Below are 18,416 nucleotides of genomic sequence, written 5' to 3'. Positions count from 1 at the left end.
CTTCTCTAGCTTCTTTTGTGTGTGGGGAACTTCTTTGGCTCTGCTGAAGATTCAGAGTGGGAAGATTACCAAACAGGAGCCAAGAAAGGTATGGGAAGTCACCCTCCACAAGAACTGCCCAGCGGGATCTGTCTGTCCAACCTTGCAACTTAGAATCTTGCCTGCGTGGCTGAAGGAAGGGTGTTGGGAGGAGGCACAGAGTCTGTGTCTGGGCTGGACACCTTCAGGCTGGGGCATCCTCCAATGCTAAAAAAAATAGGTCCTCATACAAAACATGTCACAGGGAAGGGTTCCAGTTGAGTCTTCACTCCCTGCTCACCTACTTCATAGAATAGTAGGCTTGGAAGGGGCCTATAAAACCATCGATTCCAACCCCCTGCTCAATGCAGGAATCCAAGTCAGAGCATCCCTGACAGATGGCTGTCCACCCTTGTCTTGAATGCCTCCAGTGTGGGAGAGCCCACCACCTCCCTAGGGAATTGGTTCCATTGTTGTATTGCTCTAGCAGGCAGGAAGTTTTTCCTGATGTTCAGCCAGAATCTGGCTTCCTGTCACTTGAGCCCATGATTCCGTGTCCTGCACTCTGGGATGATCGAGAAGAGATCCTGGCTTTCCTCTCTGTGGCAACCTTTCAAGACATTGAAGAGCGGTATCCTATCTCCCCTTGGTCTTCTCTTCTCAAGGCTAAACATGCCCAGTTCTTTCCGTCTCTCCTCGTAGGGCTTTTTTTCCAGTCCCCTGATCATCTTTGTTGCCCTCCTCTGAACCCTCTCCAGTTTGTCTGCATTCTTCTTAAAAGTGTGCTGCCCAGAACTGGACACAGTACTCATGATAAGGCCTAACCAGTGCTGAGTAGAGGAGAACTAGTACTACCTGTGATTTGGATGCTATACTTAATGTAGCCCAAAAGAGCATCTGCCTTTTCTGCAGCCACGTCACATTGTTGGCTCATATTCAGCTTGTGATCTGCAACCGTTCCAAGATCCTTCTCGCTCGTAGTGTTGTTGAGCCAAGTATCCCCCATCTTGTAACTCTGAATTTGGTTTCTTTTTCCTAGGTGCTGAACTTGGCATTTATCCCAGTTAAATGTCATTCTGTTGTTTTCTGCCCAGCGCTCCAGCCTATCAAGATCGCTTTGAATGTTGTTTCTGTCTCCCAAAGCATTAGCTATCCCGCCCAATTTTGTGTCATCTGGAAATCTCATCAGCATTCCCTGCACCTCCTCATCAAAGTAATTAATGCAAATGTTGAAGAGCACTGGGCCCAGGACTGAGCCCTGTAGTACCCTGCTCGTTACCTCTCCCCAGTTTGAGAAGATCCCATTGAGAAGCACTCTGTGAGTCCGATTCTGTAGCCAACTGTGGATCCACCGGATCGTTATTTCATCTAGCCCACGTTGAGCTAGTTTGCTCATCTGGAGATCATGGGGCACTTTAAAGCTTTGCTGAAGTTGAGGTATATTATGTCCACAGCATTCCCACGGTCTACAAGGGAGGTTACTTGATCAACAAATGAGATCAGATTCATCTGGCAGGATTTGTTCTTAACAAATCCATGTTGCCTTCGAGTAATCACTGCATTGTTTTCAAGGTGCTTCTATATGGATTGCTTTATCATCTCCTCCAGAATTTTCCCAGGGTTTGACTGGTCTGTAGTTCCCAGGTTCCTCCTTTTTACCCTTTTTGAAGATAGGGACAACATTAGCCCTCCAGTCATCTGGCACTTCACCCGTCCTCCATGATTTCTCAGAGATAATAGACAGTGGTTCTGAGAGGTCTTTTGCCACTTCCTTTATGACTCTAGGATGCAGTTCATTTGGCCCTGGAGATTTGAACTCATTCAAAATAATTAGTTGTTCCTTGACCATATGCCTATCGATCTCAAGCTGCAATCCTGCCCCTTCAGCCTGTACTTCGCCTTTGCCAGCGGGCTCATAGACTCTCTTTTGGGAGAAGACTGAGCCAAAGTCAGAATTGAGCACTTCTGCCTTTTCCTTGTCATCTGTTATCGTTTTGCCGTCCTTATTTAATAGCTGAACCACCATTTCTTTCCTCTGCCTTTTACTATGCACGTAGCTGAAGAAAGACTTTTTATTGTTTTTAGCATCCCTTACTAACCTCAGCTCATTCTCAGCTTTAGCCTTCCTGACGCCATCCCTGCAATTCTGTGCTATTTGCCTGTACTCTTCCTTTGTTACTTGGCCTTCCTTCCACTTCCTATTGTTGCAGAACCCAGAGTCAGAGAGACCACGGAGTGAAGGAAAAAGAGATTCTTTATTTAACGCGCGGGCTTAAGGCTGGAATCATTTCCAAAGAGCCAGAAGCCCCGAAATACATCAGCACATTGGTTTTATAGACATTGTGACACATATGAAACGGCTCCTCCTCCCCCTCCCGCATGGGGTTGCAGTCCTCAACATTTCTTCTCCTAGCACCATTGTTTATAATACAAGAACTGGGTTATAGGGTAGCCATGATAAGCAGAGAACAGAAGAGAACAGCAGAGAACAAGATATACAATTGTATGACCTTTGACAAGATAAGGAGTTCCTGTGTCTCGTCAGCTTCCAACAATATATTCAAGGGAGAAAGAGCTCAGCAAGAACATGAAGCATGAGACTGCATGAGGCTACTTAGTCTGATCCCCGATATGGCTGCTACATTATATGTGTCAGGTCATCCCTAAGCGTTTTGTGAAGCCACATTGACTTCTTCTGTTGTCTTCCACCTTTACTTCTTGTTGGAATGGTTTGTGATTGTGCCTTGAGAATTTCCTTTTTTAAAAGCTCCCACCCATCTTGGACTCCTTTTCTCGTTAGCATCGTTTGCCATGGGACCTTACTGATCATTTTTCTGAGTTTATTAAAATCAGCTTTCCTAAAATCCAGGGTACGCGTTTGATTACACTCAGCTTTTGCTTCCCTTAGAACCAAGAACTCAAGTACAACATGGTCGCTTTCCTCCAGAGTTCCTGTAACTGCTACTTTATCCACTAAGTCATCTCTGTTGGTTAGGATCAAGTCAAGGATAGCCGATCCTCTAGTTCCTTCCTCTACTCTCTGTAGGAGGAAGTTATCCGCCACACAAGTCAGGAATTTCCTGGAGGGGCCATGTTTTGCAGAATGTGTCTCCCAACAAATATCGGGGAAATTGAAGTCCCCCATTACTACTACGTCATGCTTCCTTAAAACATTGGCTATTTGCTTTTCAAAAGTTTCATCCTTGTCTTCTTGATTGGGTGGCCGGTAGTAGACTCCGACCACCAGGTTCCTTTTAGTCTTTGCTCCATTTATTTCAACCCAGATGCTCTCGATGGGGCTACCAAGCTCCTCCTCCTGTATTTCTGTGCAGAGATATGTATTTTTCACATACAGTGCAACCCCACCTCCCTTTCTGTTCCTCCTGTTCTTTTTGAACAAGTTATATCCTTCAATTGCTGTATTCCAGTCATGAGAGTCATCCCACCAAGTCTCAGTTATACCTATCAAGTCATAATTTCCCTCTTGTATTAAGAGTTCAAGTTGGTTCTGTTTGTTTCCCATACTCTGGGCATTAGTATATAGACATCGAAGATCATGTGCTTCATAGTCTGGCTTTCTTCCTACATGTGTCTGAAGACTATTATTGGGCGCTATCAGAGCTGTTCTCTCCATTGCAGTGCATGCGCCTATGTCCGTTGTTACCCCCAACATTACATCTCCCTTCCCCGTAGGATTCAGTTTAAAGCCCTCCTGATGAAGTTCTTCATGCTGTGGCCAAACACATTCTTCCCATCCTTTGTGAGGTGCAACCCGTCCTTAGCCAACAGCCCATCTTCCAGGAAGTACAGGCCGTGGTCCCAGAATCCAAATCTCTCTCGTCGACACCACCATGTTTTGCAGAATTTGTCTCCTAGGAAATATTGGGGAAATTGAAGTCCCCATTACTACTACATCATGCTTCCTTATAACACTGGCAGTGTGCTTTTCAAAAGTGTCATCCTCGTCTTCTCCTTGATTGGGTGGCCGGTAGTAGACTCCGACCACCAGGTTCCTTTTATTCTTTGCTCCATTTATTTTAACCCAGATGCTCTCAATGGGGCTACCAAGCCCATCCTCCTGTATTTTTGTGCAGAGATACGTATTTTCACATACAGTGCAACCTCACCTCCCTTTCTGTTCCTCATGTTCTTTTTGAACAAGTTATATCCTTCAGTTGCTGTATTCCAGTCATGGGGGTCATCCCACCACGTCTCAGTTACACCTATCAAGTAATAATTTCTTGATAGGTCACAATAGTTCAAGGTCGTTCTGTTTGTTTCCCATACTCTGGGCATTAATATATAGACATCGAAGACGATGTGCCTTGTAGTCTGGCTTTCTTTCGGCATATTTTTGAAGACTATTATTGGGTACTGTTCGAGCTGTTGTTCTGTCTGTTGTGGTGCATGAGCCTTCATCCATTGTTACCCCCAACTTTGTCTCCCTCCCCCTCCGCCATTCAGTTTAATGCCCTCCTGATGAAGTTCTTCATGCTGTGGCCAAACACGTTCTTCCCAGCCTAGTGAGGAGTAACCTGTCCCTTGCCATCAGTCCATCTTCCGCGAAGTATAGCCCGTGGTCCCAGAATCCAAATCTCTCTTGTGTGATCACCACCTTTGTAGCCAGGCATTCACCCGGAGTATTTTTCCTTCCTTTTCTCTCTCCTAACTACTGGAAGGATGGATGAGAAAACTATCTGGGCCCCAAGATCTTGAGTTTCCTTCCCAAAGCTTCAAAGTCTGACAAGATTTCTTCGTAGCTCCGCTTGGCGGTATCATTTGTTCCCACATGGACGAGAAGAAAGAGATACCTGTCAGTGGGCTTTTTGAGTGTGGGCAACCCTTCAGTCACGTCTCTAATCCATCCTCCTAGGAGACAGTATACCCGGCGAGTCCATGGGTCTTCATGACATACTTGGGTTTCGATCCCATGCAGCAAGGAGTCTCCCACTCCTCCTCCTCGTTGTTTTAGGCCTTGGCTTCATCACCTTCAGCTTCTTGCTCGCTCTCCTGCGGGGTCCCCTGTGATTCTTCCTCTGCAGGCTGTCCTCCAGTCTCATCCTCCAGTACCTGGAAACGGTTCCATAGCTCCACTGCTTCCCCTGGTACAGAATGGCTTCTAGTTCTTCTGCTCCTGTCACCCTTTTCCAAGGAGTATCCTCTGCTTCTTTTTTCCTCGCCTCAGCATTTTCCTCTTCTGCCTCAGCTTGCTGTTGCTTTTCTAGCTCCTGTATCTCGTTTTGCTGCTGTAGTTCCACCGTGCTGGCCAAAAGCTCCTCATCTTCCCTTGAGGGTCGCCACTCGCCACTCCAGTCCCCCTCCTTTTTCTTCCAACGGCATAATCAACTTGCACTTGTTGCAGGTGTAGGCCATGATGATCTTGGTCAAGAAAACAAACACTGCACACACCTTTCAGGTCACCACCACTGGAGAGTCTTTTTCTTCTATACTCTCTATTCGCTTTTTGTTTCTAGCTTTCTGATTGTACTGGTATAGCCTGTGCTTTGTCCTCTATTCACTGGAGGTTACAACAGAGCCCCACTGGTATGGAAGTGTGTGTTACAAGAAAAATAATTTTTTAAAAAATGTTTTTTAAAAAGTTAGGGGCCTCCCCCTTGACCTCCCCAGGCCAACTCCTGTTTGCTCTCCCTGTTCGCTTGCTCTGTTCGCTTGCTCTGCTCTGCTCTGCTCAGCTAGGAGGTGGGAAACAGCACTCCTACTTCTACTTTATAGAAGCTGGCACTGTTTCTGAAACAAACTGCCTGTAATGCTCCGTTAGGCTGGGACTCCCTCCCTCTCTTCCTCCCCGCTAGGTCATTTGTGAGCATAGAGGTTACATTTCTGGAAATTGTGAAGCCATGAAGAGAGAAAAGGTATTTTCTTTTTCCTCACAGGTGGGGTTCTTTGAGGGGAAAAAAGAGATTGTAGTAAAAATTGAAATTTATGTAATTCTTACTTTCATATCAAACCTACACCTATTTTACTGCTTTAGCAACATGAAATGCATCATTTATAACTTGCTTAGCATGTACAATTGCAGTATTTGGCACTCTAATGAACTGTACAGAGCAGTCCTTTGCACGTCTACGCAGAAGGCCTGCTCTGTTTACTGGAGCGCAGTCCCAGGGAAGTACGCATAGGACTGAAGCTTCAAAAGTACAAGTGCCTTAGGGTGTAGCCCTGTCAGATCCGCCCTTTGTACTTGGAAGCCTCCGAACCTGGAAGCTTACGAGTTCCCAAACCAGAGCAGGCGGTGCCCTGCAGCTCCCACTCTGCAGTTTAGCTAGGTGGGCACTTTTGCCCCTCTAGCTGAGGCATCAGGGATTGGGAGGGAAGGGGGCTGGGGAGGGCTGCACATAAGCCCTCCCCTCCCACTGGCACACCCGCTTTCCCTCCTCTCCAAGCTCATGTTTGCGAGCTTGGAGAGGCAGCTGCTATGGTTCTCTCTGTGAGGGGATGGGGAGCTCGGACTGTCCGGCCTCAGATTCAGGAATCCAAAAAATGCTATGGCCCCCCAAGCATTCTCTAGGGGCCATAGAATTGCTCTCTTACTTTTGCATGAGCAAAATTGTGAATATATCCTCTACAAGACCAAGCTGCAAACCTGCATCATGCGCTACTTGATCCTGCGCATCTTAGTTCTTGCTATCTGGGAGGCAGGGGAAAATAAAAGCTCAAAGTAAAAGCCACCAATTTTATAGAAAAGAAAGTGCAACATTCGGGCAGTGTCATACAATTGCAATATTAAGGGCTGGCAGCAGATTTGGATATTGAGTTAAACTTTATGTAATAAGACTGAAAACATTTGAGTGTTGTATACATCTACGGTATACACTGGAAGCTGTAGTTTTATCTTGCATAGGAATCTTCATACTCCACATTTTGACTAAGTAAAACATCTCTAAAAGCTTTTGATTTATTTCAAAAGAGAGAATAATTCATAGGCATGTTTTTCAGCCTTCCCCCAAATGTCCAGCTTTTCCAAAAAGGTCCTTGGGGGAAAAAAGGAGGAGAAAGCGTGGACTTTTCCGAATGCTCTCCTTGTTTTCTCCCTGGGCCTCCATGCCTCTGTGTGCCGGCACCACCATGGCCTCACGCAGCCTGCGGTTTTGTCTCCATCAGCTCCTATACAGACCTACGTGCTGGGGGCCAACAACAGCGAAACGGTGCGTCATTTTCCGGATATCAGTGGATGTGAACTGGCCGAGAACATCACTTATCTGGGTAACTTGGAAGTGGTATTTTGATGGATGTGGCTCGGTGGTGTGAATGCGAAGCAATGGAAGCTGTGGTTTCTGCGTGTTCTTCCCCAAGACGTTACTAGGAGCCCTTCAGTGGGAAGGTGGGCGTGGCTTCCTCGGTGCGGCTGGGCTCTGCTATCCCACTTGGCCCCTGAGGCTCTCTGAGGACTTCTCGTGCTCCCAGGAGGCAAACGGGAGCTGGCGGGGGGTGCTTTTTGGTTCCTTGTGCTCTGTGGGAACGACGTGTGTACGTGTGTCTTTTCGAGCCAGCACAGTGTGAATTTTGTCTGGTATCTACAAGCAGCTGCGTCATCCTTGGTTGTTTCAAATGTGAAGTTACTGTGTCTAATCAGGCTTGGAGAGCGTCTCGGTTCAGGCCTCCCTCGCTTGTGCCTGGGCTGGGCAGAGAGCTGCCACCTGTTCATTCCTTGGAGGCACAGCAGAGCAAAGGGTCGTGCTTTCCAGGTTCCTGCCTGACTGCAGAAGGAACCTGTGGGGGGAAGGAGGGTTGGAGTAGTGTCCCACCCAGGGCTCTCCTAATCGTGCACTTCCTGAGAAGGGGTGATGTGTTGCTTCACCTGATCTCTCCCTTGTCTTCACCCAGCCACTCCCCCCCCCCCCGATGCTAGGCTGTCTGACACAGTGGGGGCCATAATCACCCCGCTTCAGCTTCTTTCAGCACAAGGCAGAGGGACTCTTTTGTAAGCCAGAAATGTACTAAGTATATAAACCAACCAGAATTCCAGGCGATAGAGAGGCCCACGGGGATCTGTCTTGCTCTGCTTTTGAGCTGGAGGGCCCAGCATCCAAGGCTCGGGCACCATGTCGGCAGGTGTTTTCTGCAGAGGTTCTCTCCTGACTGTCCTCTTCCGTTCTTTGTATGTAGGACGCAAAGGTGTCTTCAGCGGAGCCTCTGGGCTGCAGATTGCCTACCTGAGCGGCACGGAGTCTGCAGCGGAACCAGCCCAAGCACACTGCTTCAGTGCCAAGGATGTGGCCGATCTCAAGGCTTCCTTGCTCTCCACTGCAAAATTCAGAGGGGTGGACATCTTGCTGACGTCTCCTTGGCCCAAGGCTGTGGAGACCTTTGGGAATAGTCCTGTAAGTATTCCGGGGAGGTGGGGGGGCTTGTGTATTCCGCTGTACATACTGCAACTGGAACGTGTCACAGTGATGATGAATGTAAATCTGGGTTCAGAATTAAAAAATAAAGAAAATAGTAATAATAGCAAACTGGTGGAAGAACGTCAGCTGCCACAATCCTGGCATAACAGAGAACTGTGCTGGAGCCCTCCGATCAGGGAGAGACTCATGGCAGCCACCACACAGCAAGTGGGGATGGTGATGCTGCCCTGCAGGCCACGCCACGGTGCCACAGCTCTCAGAGTGCCACAGCGCCCTCACTCCCACAGCCACAGTGGTGCACTCCGTAGAGCATGGGGATGGGGATGTTGTGGGCAGGTTTTCTGCCCCCATTCTCTTAATAAACCCACAGGAAAGTAGAGCAAAGTATTTGTGGGATTTTTTTAACAGGGAGACGTGGACACCAAAAAATGTGGCTCGGGGCTAGTATCTGCACTAGCTGCAAGTCTAAAGCCCAGATACCATTTTGCTGCCCTACAGAAGGTCTATTATGAAAGGCTTCCTTATAGGTATGTAGAACCTTGCGTTATGTTTTTTGTTACCGAGTGACACTTTTCCAAAATGTAGCAAAATTGTGGTTATGTCTATTAAGTGGTATGATTTGTCTATTTGTACTATTAAAAAAAACACCTTTAAAAAGCTATAACAAAGTTATACAACTGCATAAGTGAATGAAGCCACATGCATCAGGTCAAAGGGAAATAACGTCTTCCATTTAACTCCACTATTACACTCTGGAATCCAAGTCAGCATCCCTGTCCAGCCTCGTCTTGATGCCTCCAGTGTGGGAGAGCCCACCACCTTCCTAGGTCTTTGGTTCCATTGTCGTATTGCTCTGACAGTCAGGAGGTTTTTCCTGTTGTTCAGCCGGAATCTGGCTTCCTGTAACTTGAGCCCATTATTCCGTGTCCTGCCCTCTGGGATGGTTGAGAAGAGATCCTGGCCTTCCTTATTTTATTTATTTATTTATTTATTTATTTATTTCATTTCTATCCCGCCCAATAGCCGAAGCTCTCTGGGCGGTTCACAAAACTAAAACCAAACAACACACAATAAAACAATTTAAAATATATAGAACATTAAAACCACAATATAACAATACAACCACAATAAAACCTAGCAGCAGTACAGGAGTTTAAAATACAGATTTAAAACAACAAAGATAAAAATTTAGAAAGCTAAAATGCCTGGGAAAATAAAAAGGTCTTCACCTGGCGCCGAAAGGAGTACAATGTAGGCGCCAGGCGAACCTCACTAGGGAGCTCATTCCAGAGCCGGGGTGCCACAACAGAAAAAGCCCTCCTCCTAGTAGCCACCCACCTCACTTCCTTTGGCAGGGGCTCACGGAGAAGGGCCTCTGATGATGACCTTAAGGTCCGGGCAGGCACATATGGGAGGAGGCGATCCTTCAGGTAACCTGGCCCCAAGCCGTTAAGGGCTTTGAATGTTAACGCCAGCACTTTGAATTGGGCCCGGAAATGGACTGGCAGCCAGTGCAGCTGGAAAAGTACTGGCGTAATATGAGCTCGCAGGCCAGTCCCTGTTAACAATCTTGCTGCCCTATTTTGGACCAGCTGAAGTTTCCGGACCGTTTTCAAAGGCAGCCCCACGTATAACGCATTGCAGTAATCCAGACGAGAAGTTATCAGAGCAGGGATAACTGTAGCTAGGCTATCTCTCCAGATAAGGGCGTAGTTGGTATATCAGCCTAAGCTGATAAAAAGTGCTCCGTGCCACTGAGTTCACCTGTGCCTCAAGTGACAGTTCTGGATCCAAGAGCACCCCCAAACTACGAACCTGATCCTTTAGGGGGAGTGCAACCCCCTCCAGAACAGGTTGAATATCACCTAGCTGGGCAGACGAACCACCCACTAACAGTACCTCCGTCTTGTCTGGATTGAGTTTCAGTTTATTAGCCCTCATCCAGTCCATTACCGTGCCCAGGCACTGGTTCAGAACAGCCACTGCCTCACCTGGTTTTGATGAGAAAGAGAGGTAGAGCTGGGTGTCATCCGCATATTGATGGCACCTCAGCCCACACCTCCGGATAACCTCCCCCAGCGGTTTCATGTAGATGTTAAACAGCATGGGGGATAGAATAGAGCCCTGTGGAACCCCATGGCACAATTGCCATGGCACAGAGCAATAATCCCCCAGCACCACCTTCTGGAATCGGCCATCCAAGTAGGAGCGGAACCACTGTAGTGCAGTGCCTCCAACTCCCAACCCAGACAACCTATCCAGAAGGATACCATGGTCGATGGTATCGAAAGCCGCTGAGAGGTCCAGGAGAATCAACAGGGTCGCACTCCCCCTGTCCCTCTCCCGGCAAAGGTCATCCCACAGGGCGACCAAGGCAGTTTCCGTTCCAAAACCAGGCCTGAAGCCCGAATGAAATGGATCTAGATAATCCGTTTCATTCAAGAGTGCCTGGAGCTGTCCTACAACCACCCGCTCAAGCACCTTGCCCAGGAAGGGGTTGTTGGCCACTGGCCTATAATTGTTAACATCCTCTGGGTCCAGGTTAGGCTTTTTCAGGAGTGGTCTAATTACTGCCTCTTTTAAAGCAGCAGGCACCACTCCCTCTCTCAAGGAGGAATTTACAACCTCCTGGACCCAGCCGGACAACCCCTCCTTGTTTGATTTAATAAGCCATGAAGGGCAAGGGTCAAGCACACAAGTGGTCGATCGGACTTGGCCAAGCACCTTGTCCGTATCCTCAGGCCTCAGTAACTGAAACTCATCCAATAAAACTGGACCAGACGGTGCTCTGAACGCCTCTACCAATGGAACTGCATTAATGGTGGTGTCCAATTCATGACGAATCTCAGCGACTTTATCCTCAAAGTGCCGCGCAAACTCGTCACAGCGTTCTACCGAGGGTTCCACCGTCTCTCACCCTGGCCCAGAATGTAACAGGCCGCGAACCACTCGGAAAAGCTCCGCCGGACGACACTGAGAAGATGCAATGCTGATGGAAAAGAACTGCCTCTTTGCCACCCTCACCGCCACAGAGTAGGCTCGATAGTGGGCTCTTACCTGTGTTCGGTCAGACTCAGCACAAGTTTTCCTCCACCTGCGTTCTAGCCGTCTCCCCTCCTGCTTCATTGCCCTCAGCTCAGGTGTATACCAAGGAGCTGGCCGGGCTCTGCTCAGAGGGAGAGGGCGCTTGGGCGCGATCGTGTCAACCGCCCGAGTCATCTCTGCATTCCACAGAGTGACCTGGGCTTCGACAGGAGCACCAGCCATACCAGCGGGAAAATCCCCCAGAGCCCTCTGGAATCCATCGGAATCCATTAATCTCCGGGAGCGGACCATTTTAATATGTCCCCCACCCTTGCAGAGGGGAAAGGCCGCCAGAAGTCTAAACCTCAGCAGGAAGTGATCTGACCATGACAAAGGGACAGATGTTAATTCCTCTACTTTCAGATCACCATCCTCCTGCCCAGTTGAGAAAACCAGATCAAGCGTGTGTCCTTTTATATGCGTTGGGCCGATGACATGTTGGGACAGCCCCATGGTTGTCATGGTGGCCATGAAGTCCTGAGCCGCCCCGGATACAGCGGCCTCGGCATGGAAGTTGAGATCCCCCAGGACCATCATCCTGGGGGTCCTCAACACCATGTCCGAGACCACCTCCGTCAGCTCAGGCAGGGAGTCCGATGGGCAGCGGGGTGGGCGGTACACCAACAGAATCCCTAATCTGTCCTGGGTACCCAACACAAGGTACAGACACTCAAGATCTGCACTCGAATGAGCAGGAAGCCTAGAGAGGGAGATTGAATTCCTATAGACCACGGCAACCCCCCCTCCCCGACCCTTAAGTCGGTGTTGGTGCTGCACCGAGTACCCAGGAGGGCACAGCTGGGAGAGGGTGACCCCTCCCAGTTCCCCCACCCAGGTCTCAGTAATACATGCCAGGTCAGCCCCCCCATCCACAATCAAATCATGGATGAGGGAGGTCTTATTTTGGGCCGACCTGGCATTCAGCAGCAGCACCACCAGACCCGAGGGCAGACTGGTAAGGCTGCCAGGAACCATCAGGTTGGGGGAAGAACCAGAAGAGGGGACAGCTGTAAGGTGTCTAGCCCCTCTTCTCCTCAGCTGGCCTGTTAATCCCCCAACGCCATACTTCCCCCTGCCCGTGACCACAGTTATGGTGGCACCTCCCCCACCCCCTGAGTTGTCCAATAGTCCTCCCAGGCACATATTAAAATATTAAGATATAAAATATACAACAGTTTAAAAGAATATAAAAGAGATAAAAGAGAACAGCAGCTAAGAAGGAGCAGATAGTCCACGTTTGCCCCTTCCCCTGGTCTTTAAAGCTGCTGCCCTCTGCTGCTGCTGCTATTTGCTACTGGTGTTGTGGCTGCTGGTGTCTCTGGAGAGGCAGCTGGGTAGATCTTGCGACTCCAAGTGCGACGCTAAGTGCGCACTTAGCGTCGCACTTGGCGCGACGCCGAGGCACTGCCTCTGGCAGCCCTGCCTTAAGTACCTGTGGGCGGGGGCAGAAGCAGGCTCAGGCTCAGGATCACCCGGTGCAGCTGCTGGCTGGTCCTCCTTCCCCAGGCTCCTTCCCGAGCAGCCTCTGGCAGCCCCGCCTTAAGTACCTGTGGGCGGGGGCAGAAGCAGGCTCAGGCTCAGGATCACCCGGTGCAGCTGCTGGCTGGTCCTCCTTCCCCAGGCCCCTTCCTCTCTATGACGACCTTCCAAGTACTTGAAGAGCGCTATCGTATCTCCCCTCAGTCTTCTCTCGAGGCTAAACATGCCCAGTTTTTTCAGTCTCTCATAGGGCTTTGTGTCCAGTCCCCGATCATCTTCGTTGCCCTTCTCTGAACCCTCTCCAGCTTGTCTGCATCCTTCTTAAAATGTGGTGCCCAGAACTGGACACAGTGCTCAAGATGAGGCCTAACCAGTGCTGAGTAGAGGGGAACTAGTATTATACGTGTTTTGGAAGCTACATTTCTATTAATGCAGCCCAAAAAAACATTTGCCTTTTTTGCAGCCACATCACATGGTTGGTTCATATTCAGCTTGTGATCTACAACAATTCCAAGATCAATTGGAACTGGAACAATTCCAGGTTGCTGATCTGGAGACGCTCAGAGAGTCTGAAATGCTACCTGTTCCACGCACAAGACCAGCAAGACAGGCGAAGTTGAGGAGTCTCAGTACGTGGATGAGACAGAGGTGCAGGGAGGGAGGAGGGGTTCAGATCTGTTAGGCACTGGGGAACGTTTTGGGACAAGCTGGGCCTGTACAAGAGGGATGGGCTCCACTTGAACCAAAATGGAACCATACTGCTGGCACTAAACATAAAAAGGTGGCAGAGCAGCTTTAAAACTTAACCCTGGGGGAAAACCAAGAGGAGCTGGGAAGCATCTGGTTCAGGTTAAATCATCCCAAGGGGATGAAGATGAAAATGTTTTTGGTTGCCCAAACGTAGAAGGGGAGGAAATAGGCTAGGAATACACAGTAGAACATGGTAGCCAATCAAAGGGGCCAGTGTCGCACAGCAAAAGATGCACGTGCCAGAGGCATCTGGGGAGGGATACCATGTATAGGTGTTTTTATGCAAATGCTAGAAGCCTCTGAGCCAAAATGGGATAATTGGAGTGGTTGGTTTTAAAGGAAAACCTGGTTATAGTGGGCATTACAAAAACCTGGTGGAGCAGAGAGAACCAGTGGGATACAGTCATCTCTGGATATAAACTCTATATGAAGGACAGGGAAGGGTGTAGTGGGGGAGGTGTTGCCCTGTACATCAAAGAGGGCATAGCGTTGAGCAGACTAGAACATGTAAAAGGGTAGGCTCTTCCACAGAAGCACCATGGGTGACAATACCATAATTTAGTGCTAGGAACATGCTATCGTCCTCCAGACCAGAATGCTCAGAGTGACCTCGAGATGGAAGATGAAATCAGGGAGGCCTCCAAACAAGGAAGTGTAATAATGGGAGACTTCAATTGCACCCACATTGATTGGATAAATGCGTCTTCCAGCCATGACAAAGAGGTTACATTTCTGTGCCCTAGAACAGTTGGTCACGGAATCAACCAGAGGGGAGGTGACCTTGGATTTAATCCTACGTGTTGTCACCCAGGACCTAGTACGAGAAGTAAATGTTGTTGAACCACTTGGAAACAGTGCTTACAGTGCTATCAGATTTAATATATATTTAAGTGGAGAATTGCCCAGGAAGTCCAACACCGTCACATTTGTCTTCAAAAGAGGAAACTTCTCTGAAATGAGAGAACTGGTGAAAAGGAAGTTAAAAGGGGGAGTCAAGAGGATTAAATCCCTTCAGAATACTTGGAGATTACTCAAAACCACAATAATAGAAGCCCAGCTGAAATGTATACCACAGGTTAGGAAAGGTAGCACCAAGTCCAAGAGGTCAGCGGCATGGTTAATGAGCAGTGTTAAGGGAGCTATTAGAGAAATGAGAGCTTCCTTCAGAAACTGGAAGTCTTGCCCAAGTGAGGAAAACAAAAAACAGTAAGAGATGCAAAAAAAGCATTTTGAAGAGCATATCGCTAACATCAAGGCCAACAATAAAGAATTCTTTAAATATACCTAGGAAAAAGAAACCAGATGCACAGTTACAAGATGGGGGATACGTGGCTCAACAACACTACAAGCGAGAAGCATCTTGGAATTGTTGTAGATCACAAGCTGAATATGAGCCAACCATGTGATATGGCTGCAAAAAAGGCCAGTGCTATTTTGGGCTGCATTCATAGAAGCATCGCTTCCAAATCCCGGGAAGTACTAGTTCCCCTCTACTCAGCACTGGTTAGGCCTCATCTGGAGTACTGTGTCCAGTTCTGGACACCACATTTTAAGAAGGATGCAGACAAACTGGAGAGGGGTCAGAGAGGGCAACAAAGATGATCGGGGGACTGGAAACAAAGCCCTATGAGGAGAGACTGAAAGAACTGGGCATGTTTAGCCTTGAGAAGAGAAGATTGAGGGGAGATAGGATAGCACTCTTCAAGTACTTGAAAGGCTGTCCCAGAGAGGAAGGCCAGGATCTCTTCTCGATCATCCCAGAGTGCAGGACATGGGACAATGGGCTCAAGTGACAGGAAGCCAGATTCCGGCTGAACATCAGGAAAAACTTCCTAACTGTTAGAGCAATACGACAATGGAACCCATTACCTAGGGAGGTGGTGAGCTCTCCCACACTGGAGGCGTTCAAGACGAGGCTGGACAGCCACCTGTCAGGGATGCTGTGACTTGGATTCCCACATTGAGCAGGGGGTTGGACTCGATGGCCTTGTAGACCCCTTCCAACCCTACTATTCTATGATTCTGTATCAGAAGCAGAAAACCAGGTGGACCATTGGATGATAATGGAGATAAAGGAATACTGCAGAGGCGTTCAAAGAATTCTTTTCATCCTTCCTCACTGCAGAAGATATAGGACAGATAACTGTGCCTGAACTGATGTTTTCAGAAAGGGAGTCTGAGCAACTGAGGCAAATAGTGGTGACAAAAGATGAAGTTCTCAATGTTATCGATAAATTGAAAGCAAATAAATCAACGGGCCCAGATGGTATCCATCGTACAGTTCTTAAAGAACTCAAATATGAAATTGCTGATCTTCTAACCGAAATATGCAACGTATCCCTAAGGTCAGCCTCTATACCAGAGGACTGGAAGATGGGCAATGTAACACCAATTTTCCAAAAAGGGTTCCAGGGGCAATCTGGGAAATTACAGGCCGGTTAGCTTAACACCTGTTCCGGGTAAATTGGTTGAAGGCATTATTAAAGATGAAATTAGTAAGCATACAGAAGGACAAGCCCTGCTGAAAAAGAACACAGCTTCTGCAAAGGTAAGTCCTGTCTCACTAACCTTTTAGAGTTCTTTGAGAGTGTGAATAAACATGTGGACAGGAGTGATCCAGTAGACATTGTTTACTTGGACTTCCAAAAGGCTTTTGACCAAGTCCCTCTCCAAAGACTCCTGAGCAAACTTAGCAGTCATGGAATATGAGGACAGGTCCTCTGATGGATCAGTCACTGGTTAAAGAACAGTAAGCAGAGAGTAGGAATAAATGGTGAATTCTCCCAGTGGAGAGAAGTAAATAGCGTGGTCCCACAGGGATCTTGTATTAGGACCAGTGCTTTTCATCCTGTTCATAAATGATCTGGAATTAGGAGTGAGCAGTGAAGTGGACAAGTTTGCCAATGACACCAAATTATTTATGGTGGTTAAAACAAAGGGATTGTGAGGAGCTCCAAAAGGATCTCTCCAAACTGGGAGAATCGGCATCTAAATGACAAATGCAGTTCAGTGTAAGCAAGTTTCAAGTGATGCACGTTGGGGCAAAACATCCCAACTTCAAGTATAACCTGATGGGACCTGAGCTGGCAGTGACCGCCCAGGAAAGAGATTTTGGGGTTGTGGTGGACAGCTCAATGAAGATGTCAACCCAGTGTGTGGGCACTGTAAAAAAAAAAAAAGGCAAATTCCTTGTTAGGCATAGTTAGAAAAGGAATTGAGAATAAAACTGCCAATATCATACTGCCCCTATACAAATCTATGGTGCAGCCTCACTTGGAATACTGTGTCCACTTCTGGTCACCACACCTAAAAAAAGATACTGTAGAGCTGGAAAAAGTGCAGAAAAGGGCAACTACAATGATCAAGGGGCTGGAGCATCTCCCCTACGAGAGAAGGTTACAGCAGCTGGGATTGTTTAGCTTGGAAAAAAGGAGGGCAAGGGGAGACATGATAGAGGTCGACAAAATTATGCATGGCGTGGAGAAAGTGGACAGGGAGATGTTTTTCCCCTCTCTCATAATATTAGAACCCGGAGTCATCCTATGAAGCTGATTGGAGGGACAGATGAAAGGAAGGACTTCTTCACACAGCGCATAATTAAACTATGGACTTCGCTACCACAGGATGTAGTGATGGCCACCAATTTGGATGGCTTTAAGAGGGTGTTGGACAAATTCCTGGAGGAAAAAGGCTATCAATGGCTACTAGTCCTGATGGCTATGTGCTACTTCCAGTACCAGAGGCAATCAACCAGTTGCTGGGGAACATGGGTGGGAGGGTGCTGTTGCGCTCCTGTCCTGTTTGTGGGTTCCTGGTTGGCAGCTGGTTGGCTACTGTGTGAACAGAATGCTGGACTAGACGGACCCTTGGTCTGATCCAGCAGGGCCCTTCTGATGTTCTTAAAGGCTTTTCATCTGAATGCCTACCAAAGATGGGCATTTTCTGCTGTTTTGAAAACCTCAGTAAAGATGACCGCCTGTTCATTAGGCCAGCCCACATTTTTGTCATCTGTACAAGAGTTGTTACCCCAAGAGGGCAAGGGATGGGTTTGCCGTTGTGATAGTTTGGGGCAGCACTGACCACAGGGCAGGGACTGCATCCACCTGCCGCTGTCTATTGAGTGTCACCTGCATCCCATCCTGTGTCCCGCTTCCATAAACTGAAAGTGGTTCTGAGAAGCAGAGCAGGTTGTTGAACCTCCTTTCTTGCGGGGTTTGAAGATGTGACTGGCAAAGCCTCGCTTGAGGATGCCAGGCTCTGCCCAGATTTTGCACTGGATTGCGTGTGGTGCTTCCAGGCTTTCTGCAGGCCTCGCCAAGTGCGTCTTCCCCCTTGTCTCCTGCAGGAACCACGCCGTTCTCCAGGAGACTGCGCAGCACGTTAGCAGGTTCATTGCCCTGGCCAATGCTGGCAATGCAGACAAGAGGAAGGTAAGGAGAGGCCGGCCCTCCTCCTCCTCTTCCAAGTCTGCATGGAACGGAGGAGCGCATGGCTGCAGGCTGCTCTTAATGTCCCCTCCTAAATTTAGGCTTCATATTTGATTAGAATTGTAAAAATAATAACTGTCTTCATTTTAAAGCATGTCCTTTGTTTGCCTTACATTTGCTATTTTGCACTGGAGGAAGCCGAGCCCCCTTCTTTAAGCGCTCACTGGTGCTGGCTGGGTTGTTCCCCCTCCTTTGCCAGGCCTCTTGGTGTGACAGCATTCGTGACTTTGCT

The 18,416-nt window shown here is 48.3% G+C and overlaps 1 protein-coding gene across 5 annotated transcripts in view; it reads left to right on the top strand.

Annotated features, from left to right (window-relative positions):
* CWF19L1 (CWF19 like cell cycle control factor 1) overlaps positions 1 to 18,416 on the top strand; it is a 30,406-nt gene that overhangs the window by 2,658 nt on the left and 9,332 nt on the right. For all 5 annotated transcript variants that reach the window (XR_014790800.1, XR_014790802.1, XR_014790801.1 and 2 more), the window contains exons 3-7: positions 10 to 88; positions 7,141 to 7,242; positions 8,146 to 8,360; positions 8,793 to 8,911; positions 18,043 to 18,127. Coding sequence is in view for 2 of the 5 variants with exons in the window: in XM_084854676.1 (XP_084710802.1) it covers positions 10 to 88; positions 7,141 to 7,242; positions 8,146 to 8,360; positions 8,793 to 8,911; positions 18,043 to 18,127 (600 nt within the window). In the remaining 3 variants the exon portion in view is untranslated. The remainder of the gene's footprint in view (positions 1 to 9; positions 89 to 7,140; positions 7,243 to 8,145; positions 8,361 to 8,792; positions 8,912 to 18,042; positions 18,128 to 18,416) is intronic.

This window comes from Heloderma suspectum, chromosome 4, assembly GCF_057233095.1.
Source record: "Heloderma suspectum isolate Gila_16-S chromosome 4, 16-S_ref, whole genome shotgun sequence".
In the NCBI taxonomy this organism is placed as follows: domain Eukaryota; kingdom Metazoa; phylum Chordata; class Lepidosauria; order Squamata; family Helodermatidae; genus Heloderma; species Heloderma suspectum.
Note: the sequence above shows the minus strand (reverse complement) of the source record. Positions and strands in the feature narration are given on the sequence as shown.